Source organism: Corvus kubaryi, unplaced genomic scaffold, assembly GCF_017639235.1.
Source record: "Corvus kubaryi isolate FWS band 111438036 unplaced genomic scaffold, C.kubaryi_AGA036_p1.0 2662, whole genome shotgun sequence".
NCBI lineage: Eukaryota > Metazoa > Chordata > Aves > Passeriformes > Corvidae > Corvus > Corvus kubaryi.
In genome coordinates, this window is record NW_024580681.1 from 1 (window position 1) to 18,812 (window position 18,812).

Genomic DNA, 18,812 nt, shown 5'->3' on the forward strand with positions numbered 1-18,812 from the left:
GCCCATGGCGAGAGGCAGCTCCGCCGCGTCCCGCCGTGGGCGGTGGGTGCCGGGCCCGGGCCCAGCCGGCCGCGGGGTTGCGGCTGCTGCTCGCCCACGCCGTGCTGTTCTGCGCCGCCGGGAGCGCCGCCGGCACCGGCTCCGGTACGCGGGGCGGGACCGCACCGGGAGGGAGGGAGACGCGGGGGTGTCGGTACCGGTGGAGCGGCGACATCCCGCACCGGGGGCATTCGGCACCGGGGGGCGCGGGGGAGCCTGGACCCGCAGGGTCCGGTACCGGGAGTCCGGGGACGCGGGGGCGCGGGGCGGGCGCCGCGGGATGGGGCCGCGCTCCGGCGGGTCCCGGGTGGGATCGCGCTCGTCACCCCCGGCTGGTGCCCTCGGTGTCCGGGGCGGAGGGCAGGCAGGGTGGGCAGGGGCCGCTGGCGGGAGCCCCACGACCACCGCCCGGGTCAGGGTGCCCGCAGCGCCCGGAGCCGCAGGTTTTGGCCCGTCACGCCTGGCTGGGACCAAAGAGCCCGGGTAGAACAAACTTCTCCTCCGCCTCCCGCAGCGGCCGCGCAGGGACCACACGCAGGGCCTGGGGAGAAATCGCTGGCCTGAGGCAGCCGGAGACTCACGACAGGGCTGGACCCCCGCCAAGACCGGGGCCACCCGGGGCTGAGGGGCAGTGCCTGGCTGCTTCTGGCAGCCTCCCGGCCGGGACGAGGCTTCTCGAAAGAAAGAGGGACAATACCCATGTGTGCTGGCAGCCAGGCCCCTTCCCGCTGTCCCCGAACACACGCCCGGTGACACTGCAGTGGGGAGTGAGGACGGAGGGCTGGGAGCTGAAGGGATGGCTCTGGTGGCCTCAGCCATCATTTTGTTCCCATGCCCATGTGCTGTAGAAGTTCACCACGTGCTGCCCAACCTCAGGCACACCAGGAGATGTTGAGGAATAATGCTGATTATGGCAGGCACCCACGGAGCATGTGGTTAAATAAAACTCTTTCTCGAATCCCATCAGCTCCATCCCCAGCCCCTACAGTGCAGATTCCTCCAGGTCCTTACCCATGGCATTGATTCCAGTTCCTCTTCTGTGAAATGACCTTTCTCCCTGAAGAAAAACAGCATGGACTTGGGGCCCTTGTCAGATTTTACAGTTTCTCTCTAAAGTAACATTCTGAGCAAAACAAGCCCAGGCACATGGGCTGCATCTCTCAAGGGTCTCCGGCCACCTGTGTTCAAATGGTGCTGATGGTGACCCTGTCTCCAGCAGCCTGCTCAGGTCCACCTTCTGCTGTGGGAAGCGAGGTGCCCACACCCAGGAGTCCCCAAAATGTGCACAGGCTGAGCATGCAGAGTGCAGCAGGCACTCCCATCGCAGGGGAAGTGGGACCGTGGCAAAAGCAGCCTGAACCGGGTGGGTTTGGGCTGAGCAGAGCTGGGTGCAGAGCAGGGTATGTTGCCCTTCCCACTGTCTGCACCCCCTCCCACCCCATCCTGCTGGGAGAGGAGGGACTTCTCTGTGCTGGAGCAGCTGGTCCTGTGCAAAACCAGTGATCTCAAGGTGCAGACTTTCCTGTTTTGGCCGTGAACATTCCAGAAAGGGAACATGACCCATGGCTGAATGGATCCCATGGCCATGCAGAGGGCAGCCATGCCAGCTCTGCAGGGGATTCCAGGAGTTGGGCTGTGACCTGGCAGGAAGTGGCAGGTCCAGCCACCAGAAACAGTGGAGCTGGGTGACCCCAGTGCTGAGTGACCCGATTGGGTCTGGGCAGGTGGCAGGCACCCCACTGCAGGGCACATCAGCCACGTCTGCTGAAAGGAGGTCCCCCAGGGGATGGCTCTGGCTGTCAGCAGCTGGGCTGGACCACAGGTGGTGGAGACAGGCAAGGGACAGCTTCTGCACAGCTCCTTCTCCCGCTTGGCCATCTTTTTGCATGTGTCTTATCTTCCTGAGAAGTTCATCTGGGAGTTGAGGACAGCTGGCCAGCATCTGTGTGTCCTGCTGAGCACAGGACAGGGCTGAGGACATGCTGGGGACCCACGTGCCTGAAGAAGCTGGGGCAGATGCAACTCTGGAATGGTGCAGCCCTGGAGCTGACTCCTGCACACCACGATCAAAGCAAATTTCACTATGTGGGGGGAAAAAAGTACCTGGGATACATGATATACATGAAAGGACGGCTCTTTTCCAAGCCTTAATTAGGGAGGGAGATATCTGATTGAGAAATTAGGGGAACTGTGCTGTGCCCTGAGGTGCCGTTAGCAGAGCGTCTGGGCTCTGCTCCTTCCCAGTGTTGCGCCAGGAGGACCACAGCCCTAATCTAGTCCTCGGATCTGCTCTCGAAGACCAAATAACAGGATGTTGGGCTGAGGCTGGGATCTCCTGCTCGCTTGATGTTTGCTGCTCAGAGTACTCCCCTTGACTCCTCACCGGCTGCACCTTGGCTCTGAGCCATGGTGTTTGTTCTCCGTAGACTTTTCCTCTGGCTGTGAGCAGAGCCAGGCTGGTCCCATGGTGTTTCTCAGTTTTCCCTGCAGATATTGCTCTTGGCTGCTAACTTGCCTTCAGGGGTGCAGTTTTGTTCAAGTGCTCTTGCAAAGTAAACCTGACCGTCCTCTCAGCAGCCATTGCACAACTCACGCTGCCAAACAGGAGCAGTGGCAGCACCCCAACGTGTCCGTGTGCCCCAGCCACGGGGCAGGTCGGGCACAGGCCCCGTTGCGTGAGGGCAGGTGGAGACCTCTGGCAGAGCTACTTTGCATTCATGCCTGTTTACAATGCCTGTGGTCTGTGCCTCCTCCCTGCACATCCCCTCCGCAGTGCGGCTCACTGAGAGTCAGCCCGGGCTGCAGACTGGAGCCAGCTGCCACAGGAGAGCCCTGGGGCTGTGTCATCCTTGCAGCCCATCCCGGGCGGGCAGCCTGGCTCAGGTGCAGGGGGAGGATCGCTGAGCCCACGTGGAACACAGCTGTGGCCCTGGCATGCTGCTCCTGCTCCTGGTGCTGTCAGAAGTGGTTGCAGATGACGATCTGGCTGCGGCGTGTGTGCTGTGAACAGTTCATGGGCCGGAGAAAACCTTCCTGGATCAGAAAAACAAAAAAGTGCGTAAGCGTTTCATCGTCTACAAAGCCTGCGGCCGTGGGGCCATGTCCCATCGAGCGAGCCCGGCTCCGTCCCGGTCATGATTCACCCCAGGTTGCTTTGGCTGCGGTCTGCAGAACGGATGTTGTCCCCGAAATCTGGCATTTTTCAGCGGTGATGGAGCGTGTGCACCAGCCCTGCCGGCACGGAGGGGCCGCGCTCCCCGTGCGCACTGGCAGCGGCTTTCCCCATACCTGGAGCCGTCCTGGCAAGGCCAGCGCAGGATTCCTGGCCGGGGCGGGGAGAAGCACGGAGCTGCTGCAGAGGGCGGCTCCGTAAGGGTGTGAAGGGGTTGGTGTCGCGGGTCAGGACACGCTCTATCCCCTTCCCACCCTTTTGGCTGGAACATGCTGCTCCCACCCCACCTCCGGGACCCCGCGGCACTGACACTGCGGTGAACCGTGGGAGGAGGCGGCCCGGCCGAGCCCGGCACGCTGCCAAAGCCGCCTCGGAGGAGGGCTCGACACGACTGTCATCGAGCCCCGCACCGGGGAGCGTCCTGGCAGAGCGAACTTCTCCTGACTCCCCGTATCAGCTGGAGAGACGGGCCAGGACACGACCGGCAGTGCCGGAGCCTGTGGCACGGAGCATCCTCCCAGCCCTGTGGCTGCGGCACCCACAAAAGCCCCACTTCCCCCGGGTTGCACCGGGCACGACACGGGGCTGCTCTTTGGGGCTTTTGCTGGGTCTGCAGCAGAGCCGAGTGTGGATCTACCGGCGTGGGAATTGCCCAGAGGATGCTCCAGCTGTGCTGCAACACCTCCCCCTTTCCAAAAATTCCCATCTTGCAAAAATCTGAACGGGTGGTCTGACCTTAATTTGTCTGAGATAAATAAGATCCTGCCTGCTGCCTCCCATCTGCAGACATGAAAAGATCTGAGATGAAAGGGAGCCTGATGGCAGTGCTGGGAGCTGAACGTGTCTTTGCGAGTCAGGCTCTGTGCCGTGAGGGATTTGGGGCCACAGGGCTGAGCACAGCCCGGCTGAGCTGCCGGCTGAGCCCCAGGCTCCCAGGCCATCCCTACCCTGCCCCGAGTGTGTGGCTGTTGTGAGACAGCAACTTCACAAAATTAGCTTTATTTTTCAAAGATGTTAATTTTTAGCTGCAATTTCCTATGGAAAAATGTGGTTTGTGTTCTGCATGCCCATCTCTCCACCCCAGCATTGGAACCTGTTCCCAAATTCCAGAAGGACCTGAAGCAGGCCTGGCAGGGATCTGGGGAGCTCACAAACCACATGGAGCAGCTGATGGACTCAGGAGACCTTCCTCCATCAGCTGTGACACTGGGCACACAGGCAGTGGCTGTCGGTCTCTTCAGCACTGAGGGTGCTGCCCGTCCCCCCATTCCCACAGCCAGCAGCTCCAGAGCTGGGCATTGTGTTGGTGGCACCCTTGTCCCTGAGTGCTGTGTGAGCCAGTGGGGCTGGTGGCCTCCAGTGCACTCTGACACTCAGCCAGGTGTGCTCCAGGAGGTCTGGGCTTTAGGCATTTTCCTCCTCCTGGCACAAAGGCTCTGTGCAGGGTCTGTGGGGACAGACCTGGCTTGGTGAGGTTGAGGATGCCACTGGTGAGGCTTTTGGGAGGCATCTGTGACAGAGGACATCCCCATTTCCAGAGCATTCCTAGGGCTGATGGAAGGCAGAGGAGTCTCTGGCCACCATGGACTGTGTTTCTCTTTCTCCCGACTTTTGCTGCTCTTGGAGGGGCTGCAGATGGTGGAGTTACCAGGATCTTCCTGCTCGGGGATGGACTGGAGGGGCTTGGTGTGGATGGTGCTGCCCCAGTGTGGGAGCTGCTCTGTGCCAGGAGGTCTCCCTGTCCCACGGGATCCCACTGCCCTGGGACGGGCGGGAAGGGGCCCTTATCTCGTCCCTGCAGGCTGGGCACGAAGGTGGTGGAGGAAGGGGCTGGGCGGGAGCCGGGAGCGAGCCCAGAGAGGCCCTTTCCATCCGCTCGGGGCGGCGGGCGCGGAGGGGCCGCCTGCCAAAGCGAACTGCCCTGACAATGGCTGTTATTATTAACACAGATGCTGTTTGCACGGCTTGATCCTGTGCTGGGGCTCCAGGGGCACAGCAGCCCCCCAGGCACGAAGCTACGCCCCCAGGCATGGGGGAGACCACCAAAACAGGGCAGTGCTTGGCTCCTGCAGCACGCTGTTGGCACCAAACTTCTTGGGGTTTGGGCTCATGGATGTGGCTGCATCAAAGCACCTCCTCTCCTGAGCTGGGCCTGGCTGGGCTGGGTCCGAGGCAGTGTTCCCCCTTGAGGAGCAGGGAGCCGCCAGATGCAGTGATGTGGTGGCTGGATGGTGATGTCTCCCTCTCTCTCCCTCCCTGCAGTGAATCCCTGTTGCTATTTCCCCTGCCAGAATCAAGGGGTGTGTGTGAGGGTTGGCCTGAAAGGATACGAGTGCGACTGCACACGGACGGGATACTATGGGGTCAACTGCACCTCCCGTAAGTCCCTCTCCCCAGGATCTGGCACCCGTGGGTGCCAGGGCAGCACTGTGCCCGCAGCACGCACTGACAACAGGTGTGGGTGGGCTGGGAGTGGGAAGAGTGATTTACTTGGTCTGTTTCCCCCAGCTGAGTTCTGGACACGTCTCCACAACCTGCTGAAGCCCAGTCCTGCCTTCTACCACTTCATCCTGACCCACTTCAGGTGGTTTTGGGACATTATCAACAGCACCTTCATCAGGGACACACTCATGAGGCTCGTGCTGACAGGTGAGGGGTTGCAGAGGGTCTTGGGGTTTAGCAGGACTCGAGGACCCCCTGGCATGAGCAGAAATGTGGGTGCAGATATCAGGGCTGCAGCAATGCTGAGCAGCTCCTGTGGGCAAGGTGGGCACTAGGCTTGAGTCACCCCACCAGGAGACCCAGAAGGCTGCCACCCTATCCTTCCATCACCCTGTCACGCTGTCACTGTGCCCAGGGGGGCTGCCCAGCCGGGTCACAGTGGGGTGTAGGGGGTCCCCAGCACTGTGCCAGGCTGCCAGCTGGCTGGAGAACATGAGCAGCTCTTGGCATGCTGCGCTCCCTGGGCCAAGGGGGCTCTTTCACAGCTGCACAGAAAGCAGCCTGTGGAAATATGGCCCTTGTTACTCATGTCCCCATATTCATCACTTTGCATAAATATTTAGGTTCCAGCTCTTGGAGCTGTAGCGACACGCTCACAAGGCTCCGGCTGTTGGCTTCACCCTTTCTATGGGTTTGTCATCTCATTCATCATCCAAGAATCCTCTTAGCACACTAGCACAAGCCCTCCTTTTCTGCAGGGAATTGCAGCCTTTAAAAGGCTCTGAGCAAAGCCCAGGATGCCCACATGCCTCCACTGCTGGTACCTTTCTGGTTTTTGGGGTGCCTGGGGAGGGTGTCTGGCAGCACAGAGCAGGCAGGCAGGGAGCAGGGGCAGAGCCTGTGGGGTGCTGCCTCAAGCCCCACAGTGGTGATCCCCCTCTCTCCTTTCAGTTCGTGCCAATCTCATCCCCAGCCCCCCCACTTTCAACTCTGACTATGGCTACATCAGCTGGGAGGCCTATGTCAACGTCAGCTACTACACCCGCATCCTCCCGCCCGTGCCGGACGACTGCCCCACGCCCATGGGGACCAAAGGTATGTCACTGGCCTGGGGACCTGAACCCTGAGTGTTTCCCACCCAGCCATGGCCAAGCTTTCATTGCCATGGACACATCTGCACGGCACCACTGGCAGTGCCACGTGCTACCACTCTCCTGCCCAGGCTGGCTCCACAGCAGGAGGAGCTTGATAGCATCCAAAATGCTGCTGGGACAGCTCAGGCTGAGCTGCTGGGGCATGTCATGGCCTGTGTGAGAGGGCTGTGCAGAGGAGTGTGTGCCTGATGCTGCAGCAGACACAGCAGACAGCACCAGTACCCATCTGGGTCGGCACTGGGCATCTGCCCTCAACCTCCATCCTTCGCAGGGAAGCTGCAGCTCCCCGACCCCCAGCTCCTGGCGGAGAGGTTCCTGCTGCGGCAGAAGTTTGAAGCTGATCCCCGAGGCACCAACATGATGTTTGCCTTCTTTGCTCAGCATTTCACCCACCAGTTCTTCAAGACATCGGGGAAGATGGGACGCGGCTTCACCAAGGCGCTGGGGCACGGGGTGAGGGCACGGGGGCAGCGGGAGCCAGGGGGTGGCCGGGCCCCGTGTGCCTCTGAGAGCGACCGTGACGCCCTGCTCTCTCCACAGGTGGACCTGGGACACTTGTACGGGGACAACCTGCAGCGGCAGCACCAGCTGCGACTCTTCCGAGATGGGAAGCTGAAATTCCAGGTACCACCCAGCACAACTGGAACACATCCCAGTCCTGTGAGCCATGGTTGTTTGAAGCCCATGTTCCTCTGGCAGCTCTTGGGAGACCCCAGGCCTGACGCCCTGTGTGGCTGCTGGCCGGGGGACAAGCTTTGGGATGCAGCTGCTCTGACAGCAGCAGAGGTTCAGGGCTGTATGAGGGAGGTGTTTCCATTCCACTCACCTCTTGCAGGAGGGCAGACGTGGTGCCCTTAGGGAGGCAGCTCCTGGCTGGGCAGGCTTTTACTGGGATGTTTGTGTCCCCTCTGCCCTTTCTGCCATCTCATTTCTGTGTCCCCAGGTGGTGGATGGAGAGGTGTACCCGCCCATGGTCACCGATGCTCCTGTTCACATGGTGTACCCGTCGGGCGTGCCCAAGGAGCAGCAGCTGGCGGTGGGGCAGGAGGTGTTTGGGCTGCTGCCAGGGCTCTGCGTGTACGCCACGCTCTGGCTGCGCGAGCACAACCGCGTCTGCGACCTGCTCAAGAGGGACCATCCCACCTGGAGTGACGAGCAGCTCTTCCAGACGGCGCGGCTCATCCTCATCGGTGAGGAACCAGCACCGCCATGTGCCACCCCCCTGGGTGGCCCCCAAGGACTCACATGCTGGCCAGCCTCTGTTTGAGGGTAATGGCCAAACTGCCTTTGAGGCAGTTCCTCCAGCAGCCTTCTGGGGATCATTGGTTTTGGTCCATATAGCAAAAAATTGGCTTTGGTCCATCGAAAATACTAATTTTGAAAAAGGTTGTCATAATTTTGAATTATTTCTTATTAATGTTCATTATGAATTTGCTATCATCTCAGGAAAAGTAATTTCTGATCAAAATCCAGAAATAAGCCATGTCACCACAGTATCTCTAAGAAATATATCCAGGTCAGCTCCTTCAGGAGCCCTTTGGTTTTGGCAGACTGACTTTTGCTGTTGAAAAATGAATTAACTAAAATTCCCAACCAATTCAACAAGCCCATAGCCAGGAGGAGGTGGATGGGTGCTGGGATATGCTGCTGTGGCAGATTTCAGCTACAGAGCTGGTGGCTCCTGCTGCTGCCAGCTGCTTCTTTTCTCCTGCCCAGGGGAGACCATTAAGATAGTTGTTGAAGACTACGTCCAGCACCTCAGTGGGTACTACCTGAGCCTCAAGTTCGACCCCGAGCTGTTGTTTGGGTCACAGTTCCAGTACCGGAATCGCATCGCGGTGGAGTTCAACCAGCTCTATCACTGGCACGGGCTGATGCCCGACTCCTTCATCATCCAGGGTCAACAGTACAGCTACAAGCAGTTCCTCTACAACACCTCCATGCTCATGGACTACGGCGTGGAGGCGCTGGTGGAGTCCTTTTCCAAGCAAATAGCAGGAAGGGTAAGGTCCTGCTCTGCCTTCCCCAGGGGGGACACTCATGCAGTGGGGCACACGTCACACCGAGTCTGCCCAGGGCAGCACCTCATGGGCACATCAGGAGTCCTCCCCACAAGCACCGTGGCAAGGCTGGCCCTGGCAGCCCCAGTTGCTTGCCCTGGGTGCTCTGTAGTAAACATCCCGGTGATGCCAGGAGCCTGTGGAAGCCAGGATCTCCCCGGCTGTGGAGCAGCGGAGCCTGGAGCAGCGTCTGGCACTGTTCTTTGCTGCCATCGCATGGATGTTTTCTTCCAAGCGATTGCAGCTCCATTCCTGACCCTCTTTGCTTGTGCGAAGCAGCCCAGCTGAGGCTGAGCCTGAGGCCCTTTGGGCATTTGGGTTCTCCCTGTGAGCCTGAAATCTCTCTCCTCCTCCCAGGTCACTGGGTCACTGTCCATCTGGGACTTCTGCACTGTGCCCTGCTCTGAGAGCAGGACTGACCTGACCAAGCTGCTCTAGAGCTGGTTTTTGCATTGTGCACTGGTTCCCCCTGCTCTTGCTGCTGCAATGATCTGCTGGTGTGCACAACATGAGCCCAGGACATGGATGCTTTAGTGTGGTGGCCCCCTGGAGTTGATGCTGGTGCTGTCTTGTGCCTGACATGTGCTCCTCCTTGTGCTCTCCCCTCCAGATCGGTGGGGGACAGACCATCAACGCCAATGTCTTGCATGTGGCCGTTGGGGTCATCAAGGAATCCCGGCAGCTGAGGCTACAGCCCTTCAATGAGTATCGGAAAAGGTTTGGCATGAAGCCCTACAAGTCCTTCCAGGAGCTGACAGGTAGGGCTGCTGTGCTGCTCCTGGGGCTTTGCTGGGGCAGGACAGATGCTCTGTGCTTGCCCAGCAGAGCAGCCTCTCCTACCCATCTCAACCCTGCCTGCTCGTGGACCCACAGTGGGGTAGACTGGGCTGATGCAGGGGATGAAAGGGTCCTTCCTCCTGTGGGCTGGAGGACAGTTCCTGGCCTGGAAGTCAGGCTCACCGCTGCCTGCGAGGGAGCCACCCTCCCTTTGCCCACTGCAAGGCCAGTCCTTGCCAGGTGTGATTCCCTTGCTAAAGCACTCTGATGTTCATTTGGTGCAGGAGAGGAAGAGAAGGCGGCAGAGCTGGAAGAGCTGTATGGAGACATTGATGCTCTGGAGTTTTACCCAGGATTGCTGCTCGAGAAACCACAACCCAATGGCATTTTTGGGGAAAGCATGGTGGAGATTGGAGCTCCATTTTCCCTGAAGGGGCTTTTTGGAAATCCCATCTGCTCCCCAGAGTACTGGAAACCCAGTACATTTGGTGGAGCAACCGGCTTTGAGATTGTTAAGACGGCATCCCTCGAGAAGCTCGTGTGCCTCAACGTGAAGAAGTGCCCGTACGTGGCGTTCCGTGTGCCGGACGCTGCGGAACACGGCCGCCCTCGGGCTGGTGGATCATCTACTGAGCTCTAGCACTGGGATGACCCGCCCAGGTAGGGACTGTCCTTGCCCTGGTGCAGGCTGAGCTGAGCTCCCAGCCTGGAGCTGAGTATCCTCCTATTCCTTCCTGCAGGGAACGGCGGGGACACAGGGACCTGCCACCCCTGTGCCAAACAGGAACAGGACAGGAGATGGTCCCATCCTGGGTGTCCTCCACGCCAGCCCTCGAGGAGAGGCTGCTCCCTGCTCTCTGAAAAGCTTGAGTGCCTCAGGAGTGTGGCTGCCACCACTGTCCTCAGCAGACTCAGTTCTCTTGCTAGTGAATACCTTGCACGAAGCAGCTTTGGGGCTCCCCCGTGGACACTCTGGAGTCCCCAGTGCTTTGTCACCTTCCATCCTCACTGCCTTCCAGCACCAGGCCACCAGCAGCCCCTCTTCCGGAGGGGTCACATCCAGGTTATGCCTGAAAACCATTTTTGGAATTAGTGAAAAGTACAAGACTGAAAAAATTTCATTTTAGTTAACTGGCTAGCACTGACTTAATTCTTACTCACCAGGAGTCCAATTTTTCCTCACACGACATCTATTTCCAGTAAATAGACCCTCTTTCCTGCCCAGAATAGAGGAGCCCGGAGCCCAGGGAGCACTCCTTCCTCCCCTGCTGCACCTGGTGAAGCAATGAGCTACCCGAGGGATGCAGAGGAGGAGGCAGCAGCATGTAGAGGGATGGGGAGGACACAGTGCAGTTCATGCTGCCCCAGCAGTGGCTGAGCTTGCAGTAGGAACCTGTTCTCCCGCAACAGCCTGCCCAGCACACATGCACAGCTGGGAGAAGGAACCAAAGCAGTATCTCTCCTAGAGGAGACCAAAGAGAAGCACAAGGTCAATCTCCAGACCTCCTGTGTCATGCTGGCATGTGCCACTGGCTGCCAACCCGGGGCTGCTCAGAGTGAGATGCTACCTCTGTGCACACAAAGGGATGGAGTCTCTTCCATCCCTCCATCATCACCCTTCTCTGCACTAACAGCTCAGCAAACACATCCTCACAGCACACAGAGCCTGCTTCTGTCCTCCTCCCGAAACACACACAGACCTCACCTTGCCCAGTCCAGCCACGTGCTAGTTGGCAGCCACTGTCACTTGGCCTTGATCCCCATCAGATCCTGGTTAAGCTCCAGGAGAAAGGACATTTAAAATAATAAATAATTTTTAAAACTCCTCTAATTTCTGGCTGTGCTCACCAGCACTGTGCTGGGCCATTGCTGATTGCTCCTGAAGCAATAAACAGAGCAACCACCCTCCCTTAGATGCTTCCATGAGGGTCTCTGAGTGTCCTGAAGGGGGTTTGAGCTTCACTCTCCTCCAGCCACCCCCCAACCCTGTGCTGCTCCAATGCCACAGTTCAGTGTTTGGACAATGCTCTCAGGCACAAGGTGGGATTGTTGGGGTTGTCCTGTGCAGGGCCAGGGGTTGGACTGTGATGATGTTTGTCCCTTCCAATTCAGGATATTCTGTAATTCCATGGTGACACAGTGCTTAGACCAACATTGTGTATTTCTATCACTTAAAAATCTATCCACACATAAATCTGGCTGCCTGGGTGTTTTGTAGACATGAAATAGCCAGGGGCTATAAGAGAGCACGCAGCTGCAGCTCCCTCCTGTGCTGTCCTGGAGGAGGGGACCACTCCTGAGCCTCTGCTCCATCCCGGCAGGACTCCCAGGGAGCTGTTACAGGAATTTTAAACTAGGAAGGTTTAAAGGGCTGGTGCCTTGGCAGGGACGTGTTAGGAGAATGTCAAAGGAAACATCTGCAAGCAAGGACTCCTGAGGCACGAGCCTTCTCACTCACTCTCTATAACCCTTCTGAAGTGAGATGGCATTACCAGGATACCCATCTGGATTTTAATTTCCTACAGGATGTGGGGAGGCAGAGAGGCTGACACCACCCCCGAAGGCACAGTGGGCAGGTTCAGCTGCTCTGTGCTCCCCTGAACTGGCCCTGACCAGTCCTGGCACATGGATACCCCAGTGCTCCCACTCCCACCATGTCGTGCAGAAGTGCTCAGCAGCAATCCAAGGAGGACACGGTCCTTCCCCACCCACATGTGCCTCCGGCCAGCCCAGCACACTTCCAGCTGTGCATGTGACCGCCCTTTCTGGCGAGGAGCTGCTCCAGCCCTGAGCATCCTTCTCATCCATCCGGCGAGAGGCACAAGGTCGGCTCGTTTCAGTTAAACCACAACATCCTGCATTTGCTCGTGGCTATCACTGGCTGCCAGCACTGCTTTGGGACCAACCGATAACTGCACGAGAGCCCCTCGGGCATGCCGAGAGCAGCCTGGCTGCTCTCTGCCACCGAGGAGGCATGTTCCACTGGGAACCAGCTCAGCTGAGCCAGCACTGGCAAGCCTGGCACCTCTTTCAACCAGTCCAGGACAGCAAAGCATCTCCCTCCCACTAGCAGGAAAAGCTTTGAAGTCGTTTCTTTGAAGGACTAACACATACCAACCCCAGGCACAGCATCCAACACGACTGAAATCTCCCGCAGGAGCCCAGGCACCCACAGCCCTGCACACAGAGCTTCTCCCAGCCCAGCTGAGCTCTTGTTTCTGTGCTGGTTTTCCAGCCACAGCAGTTTGCAGAAATCACTCCCACCCTCAGCAGTTTGTCCAGCACAAGGTGCAGCCACATCCAAGGCAGTGTTTGCATCCACACATGAAGTTGTTTGGTGTGGCCACCAGCATCACCCAACCACGGCAAGGGCTCCCTGCTGTGCTCTGGGGCTGGTGCAGAGGTGAGCGCTGCCAGAAGTACCCTCTGTTTGAGCTCTTGGTAAACACAGCTTGCAGGACATCCTCTGGATTTTTAAACAGGCCTCCGAGGAGCCCAGCTGCAGCTTGCCTGCCTGGGGATGGAAAGGGACAGGAGGATGGGGCTGCCTGGGTTCGTGCAGCAACAATGAAAACATCCATCTGGGGTTGTGTGGCTTCGGAGGCGATGATTCACTGAGCAGGAGGTGAAGGGCCCTGGATGGAAAAGCAATCTCCCCTTGGGGGGAGTCCCTAGACTCCCAGCCCGCCCCAGCAGGCCCCCCTACCCTGGGAGTCAGACCAGTGACTGCACAGGAAACCTCATTTGGATTTTCAGCAAAGGGCATATGTTGAACATTTTACAAAGAAGAGGCAGATGGGAGGCCAGAAAAACTCAGTATAATCTTTTCTTTGCTAAATCTTGTCCTGCACCGCCTGGCACCCATGCTGGCACCATGATTAAATGTCCATATTGAGCTCATCCCAGGATTTCATTCCTGCCCTTGCCAAGCAGCCGTCTGTGCTTCCTTGTGCACTCACATTCCATGCCCAAACTCTACTGTTTGTATTGGAACATCATTAACTGGGAGCAGAGCCAGGTGATCCCACAACTAGGGCCTGTAACACCCATCATTCCCGGCTGCCTCCCTGCACTGAGCTGCTCCTTCCAAAACAAAATGTTTCCCAGAGGCAGTATACCTACCTGACAAGTGCTTTTTCAACTCCTATTTATAGAACTCCTTGAAGATTCAGCTTCAAGAAAGGGCAAAAGCAGCAGCAGCTTTTTCCCAGCTCAGCCTCCTCTCCCTGCTCACAGCTGTGTGGCCTGTGCATGAACATGCAGCAGGGTTAGGGCACAGCTTCTCTCCCCTCGCTTCCTTGTGCTTGTTATATCCTTCCAGATCAATGATTAATTGGATTCAGACCTTTTTTCTTCTCCTTTTTGCTACTGGCACTGCAAACCATCTCTCCCATACCTGAGCACAGGAGGTTCCTTACCAGGAGTCACCTTGCTCCAGGCCACTGGACACACAGCAGCAGGAGAGGGTTTGATCCTGTTACAATTTTGCTGCCACAGGGGGCAAAAAAAAAGCACTTTATAAAAATAAAACTTCAAAGTAACTCAAGCAGACAGCTCTCCCTTGATCCCCTCTCCGAGACAGGTTTTATGATGATGCTAAAATGCACCCTGTCTGCACAACAAACTTCACCGAATGTCATCCTGGAAGTGAGTTACAGTTACTTTGATATTTTCCTTCAGTGTGCTGATATCCACACTCAATGATTTAATTTCATATAACTTACATGGGTTTTTTTCTGCAATTCTCAGATGAAAAGAAATAATCTCTCATCACATTTGAAAACCTGGATTTCTGCCAGTTTCCTTAAAACAGCTACAATCTGTGCCAACTCAGTCACTTTAAATTACAGATTGTTTATTTTTCTGCTCATACTACTTTTTAAAACACAGTTCAAATAGATACAGTTAGAAACTCTCCTTTTTCTAGCCCAAGATCCATTCTTATTAAGATCCACAGACACGTGCATTTCTTCCTGGTGTTCCAAAGTGCTTTACATAAAAATTGCTATTAAATTTAGTCATTAAACATGGCATTACATTGGGTCATGTATTTAGGTAATGATAGTCTACTTACTACTACTGAAGGCAGACAGAAAAGAACTTTAGCACTGATTTAGTAATTTTAGCATGAGATGAAATTCTAAGGTTATTCAAGTCCTAATTCTGCATTTTGCCAACAAAACTCTCCTTGCTGCTGTGCAGCACACACATTGGAGCTCTCTGTAGCAGATAGTCTCTCTGAAGAGGCAGAGCTCATTTTCTGATCAAGTGACTACTGTGAACTCCAAGGATGGGTATTTTAAAACCCAAGAATGTATTAAGAGCTGCATTTATGTCTCAGGGAAGGTTAAGGGAAGAAGAACTCTCTCCAGCTGAAAAGCAATTTTCAGGATGAAGCCAGGGGCTGTCGTTATTTGTAAGTGAGAGAGGAACAAAAATTTAAGGCCAAGTGTTAGAACAAGATACTTCCAGGAAGGAGGCTGCAAACTGTGGAATGGAACATGGGACCTCACACTTTTTACTGGAGCAGTTCAGCATCAGGTTAGTAAGTCTTGAATTTTGAAAACTGTTTTATTTGCGGTCTCAGTTCTTGTCTCAGGGAGCTGGTGGCCACATCTCAATTGAAACGTGTAAGGACACTGAGACATGACAGCAGACAATTTCCTAAGCTGACTGAATTGTGTTAGAACTTTGTGGTAAGTAAAGTACATTTGAATTGCGTAGAAATGAGACTGTTTTAGTTGTACATATGGAATTAATTTAAGAAAATGTTAGGAATTCCTTGTTATTTTTAATGAGCAAAAGTCAAAGTGCATGAAGGGGAGGAATACATACCCACACGATGGAGGAGAGAGAACAATCCCTAGCACAAGAACATCCCACAGCACAACTACACCTACAGGCCCTTGGCATAAATGGTTCAGTCTATTTCCAGATCACTGTCTTCACTGTAACATGCAGATGGATTACGTATAGAAGTCAGGAGCAGTAGGTCTTTTTCTGGCAGCAAACCACATTCCTGCAGAAAGGCCTCCAGGTCTACAGCAAAAAAATCTTCTCCAAGCTGGTCAGTGATGCGCACAAAATTGCCAATGAGCTCCCCTGCCTTGTAGACCAGCAGAGCTGGCAGGGCATTGTTAGTGAAGCGAGTGCTGGCACCAATGAGTGAACTCTTCACTCTGCAAAACTTCACTGTTGGGTACTCAGCAGCCAGGCAGATCATGCAGCCGTTCAGGGATTCAGTGCCGGGGATATCATCTTCATAAATATGGATCATGATCAGAGTGCTCTTATGCTCTTTGTCCACGGTGTCCAGAAATGCTTCTCCACTGGTGATCTCAAACACCTGCTTGAATTGCTGCCCACTGTACAACTGCTGCCTCATCTCCTCCATCCGCTGCTTCCTGTAGCGCTGCAAGAATTCCTCATCGTCCTCATCGTTGTGGATCATGTTGTATTCCTGTAAAGTCATCTAAAAAACACACACACAGAGATTGCTGAAAAACAACTGCACCACTATATGGGTCACTTACATAATGAGAATGTAAATCAAGAGGATTAATGTGGGTCACTCATCTTTAATAACAGCAAAGTGCAACCCATGAAGGCTCAAGCACCCTGTGTATTACACTCCATTCTGATCTAATTAGAAACCATGTCCAGTGGGAACAGTGATTTCAGCCCTGCGTATTCCAGTTTCTACCAGATGCACTAACAACACAAGTGGCTGCTCCAGGCTCCCACTTTAATCCAGGTTAATGGTGCACATGTGCTTTCACCAAGCTGGGAGGGCTGATCTGGAAACTGTGCCTGACCTAAGATGAGCTTCTTTCTCATCAGATTTTCATTTAGCTTTTCAGTTAACATTTCGTGGCACCACTGTGCCTGTAGAACTGAAATTAACAGGATTTTATGTATTTTCTATCCGTTCACCTGCTTCATTAAACTTACCTGCATCACTCAAGGTACAGAAGAGCACAGCCAACCTTCATCACCTGAAGGCACAAATACATCTGCAAATTAGCAACTTCTCTGACTGCTCTTCAGGGCTAGTTTACAGCCCAGCTGATTAAAACCATTCACTACCTCCAATATCTTCAATTTCTGGAGCTCGGACTTGAATTCTCAACATCCACTTACTAAATACTAAATCAATAAAGGCTCCTAAACCTGTTTCAGGCAGGGGAGGCAGCATTCATAGGTTTGCTGTACAACCCTGCATATTAGTCCCCTGAAGCTGACTTATTTGATCAACAGATGAGAAATCTGGGAAAAGGTTTTGGGCTTCTTTGGTATTGCAGCTAAGTCACTTATTTGTTATCACAGGCAAACAAAACTGTTAAACACTTAAGTGGCATTTTAATTCCTTTGTGCCATCCTACCTTTCCATTGATTTTTCCCTGAAGCTCTTTCTGTTTCTGCTTATCAGCCTCATCATCCAAGTGAGACCTGCACGTCATGGACAGCTTTTTAATGAGCCGCTCCATCTCCCTGCGCTGCTCCTGCCTCTGCTCCGTTTCCAGCTGTTTAAATCTTCGCCAGTCGTTAATGACTCCCTTGGGACCTGCAATTAAGCGTGTAGGCAGGCATTTTGTACAAAAAAGACAATACAATTTTACCTATCATTTAGGAATAATTTATAAATCAGTAAAACAGTGACCCTGTCATAAATGTTCTTGTAACTATGCAAAACACTGAAATGAAATCAAAGAAGTCACCTGCTATTTGCATGTCCTTGAGCGTGTATCTATTTTTTTTTAATAAGAAGGCTACAGTTTATTAAACTAGGCTACTCTTATATAAAATTGTCCCAAAGATTAATATCTGTGCTCTTGAAATAGAACACAGCCCACAAAAGTTCCCCTATTGTTAGCACGGCTTTAATCAGAACAAAAGTAATGATATATTATCAACCAAATTGTACAAATCAGCCTTGTCTCAGCTTTCTATCCAAAGCCTGACTGCTTCAGATATAATGCTGAATCCTCTCAGAGGAGAAGTCAAACATTAAAAAAAGAACAGCTATTAAAAGTAAGGTTAGACAACAGCCAGGAATGATCAGTCTCTGACTCAAATATGCATACACTCAGGAGTTTCATTTCAAAAAATGGATTTTAAAAGAACATACAAAATTTCCAATAAACAAAGGATTTACAAAAGAAGTACACTGATATGAAGATACCTGTGTTGACAGCACTGCCATCGCTGCTGAGCTCCACCTCGCCCACACTTTCAGGAATGCTGCTCTCTCCTTCTTTATCCTCCTTCTCACTGTCTTCATCCTCACCCTCACTGCTGCTGTAATAATACTGCAGCTTCTCACCAAGCAGTTTATCATCCGTAGTAGTCATTATGCTCTAAAAATAAATTAACAAAACAGAGGATGCTCTCTGATCAAGCATGCATCACAATGGTCCTTTACTTCCCCAGGGCAGTTTTTAACCCCAGGAGAACAGCCCCCGGTGCAGTCAGTCACCTGGGTTAATTCTTAAACCACAATTTCAAACTCAATTTAAAACCTTTGAGCCTCATTAGACAGCTCCATCAGGCCGATTCCCAGCTACTGAGTATTATTTGCGTTATTTAACAATAATTTATTTGCGCTGAAAAACTATCAGTGTAATTAAGCAAATTAAAATGTTCTGACCTGTATTCCTTTCCAGTCTTTCAGAGACAAGCTTCTATCAAGACCTGGAAGAAGAAATCTTAATCAAATCAGTTCATCTGCGCTCACAGGTGGCCGTGCAGGGGTCTCGCAGCCAGCCCAGGCCGTGTGTGTGACACAGACCCTGCCGCCAGCCCACAGGCACAGCCCGGCTCCCGGCTCCGCAGGAGCTAACCAACGCCAGATTCAGCCGCTTACAGCGCCAGATGGCCCGGGATTACCAGGATCGCCCCGCAGAGGGGCCGAGCCTGGGCGGGACACGCTGAGCCGCGGCCGGGGCCGGTGAGAGCCGCGGGCCCCGAGCGAACCGGCTCAGCCGCCCGCGGCCGCCCCGGCCGAGCCCCCGCCCTGCGCCTTCCCCGGGACCCCCGGGCCGCGCCCCCGCCCCTCTCCCGCCCGGAGAGCCGCGCTCCGACCCGGGAGTGTGCGGGGCCCGGGAGCACTGGCCCGAGCGGCGCTTCCCGAGCGGAGCGAACCGGCCCCGCCGCTGCGGCCCGGCGCCG

General features: G+C 54.6%; 2 protein-coding genes across 4 annotated transcripts; one reads left to right on the forward strand and one right to left on the reverse strand.

Annotated features, from left to right (window-relative positions):
- Window positions 1-5: 5 nt before the first annotated feature.
- PTGS1 (prostaglandin-endoperoxide synthase 1) lies at window positions 6-11,567 on the forward strand (the record flags this gene model as incomplete). The annotated part of the gene is made up of 11 exons (XM_042019684.1): window positions 6-144; window positions 5,474-5,590; window positions 5,720-5,860; window positions 6,605-6,748; window positions 7,079-7,260; window positions 7,348-7,431; window positions 7,751-7,997; window positions 8,524-8,810; window positions 9,478-9,625; window positions 9,929-10,304; window positions 10,385-11,567. Coding segments are annotated over 10 exons (1,845 nt in total), but the record flags the coding sequence as incomplete, so codon positions are not given.
- A 2,911-nt stretch (window positions 11,568-14,478) lies between these two features.
- PDCL (phosducin like) lies at window positions 14,479-18,788 on the reverse strand. 3 transcript variants are annotated; one of them, XM_042019682.1, is made up of 5 exons: window positions 18,726-18,788; window positions 18,292-18,335; window positions 17,827-18,001; window positions 17,027-17,208; window positions 14,479-16,116 (listed from the first exon to the last, which is right to left on the reverse strand). In XM_042019682.1, exons 3-5 carry the CDS (start codon window positions 17,993-17,995, stop codon window positions 15,565-15,567), a joined length of 903 nt encoding a protein of 300 aa, XP_041875616.1. In that variant the 5' UTR covers window positions 17,996-18,001; window positions 18,292-18,335; window positions 18,726-18,788; the 3' UTR covers window positions 14,479-15,564. The 3 variants fall into 3 exon arrangements, with proteins under 3 accessions (XP_041875616.1, XP_041875617.1, XP_041875615.1); XM_042019683.1 differs by lacking the exon at window positions 18,726-18,788 and adding an exon at window positions 18,508-18,625; XM_042019681.1 differs by lacking the exon at window positions 18,726-18,788 and adding an exon at window positions 18,433-18,490.
- Between the last annotated feature and the right edge of the window lie 24 nt (window positions 18,789-18,812).

Bases quoted from the DNA above. Each gene is read 5' to 3' on its own strand.
- PDCL (XM_042019682.1), bottom strand. From the start codon at position 17,995: ATGACTACTACGGATGATAAACTGCTTGGTGAGAAGCTGCAGTATTAT. The intron at 17,209-17,826 runs GTATCTTCATAT...GCTTAATTGCAG, and splicing joins TGGCAGTGCTGTCAACACAG to GTCCCAAGGGAGTCATTAAC. The intron at 16,117-17,026 runs GTAGGATGGCAC...TGTGTTTTTTAG, and splicing joins AGGGAAAAATCAATGGAAAG to ATGACTTTACAGGAATACAA.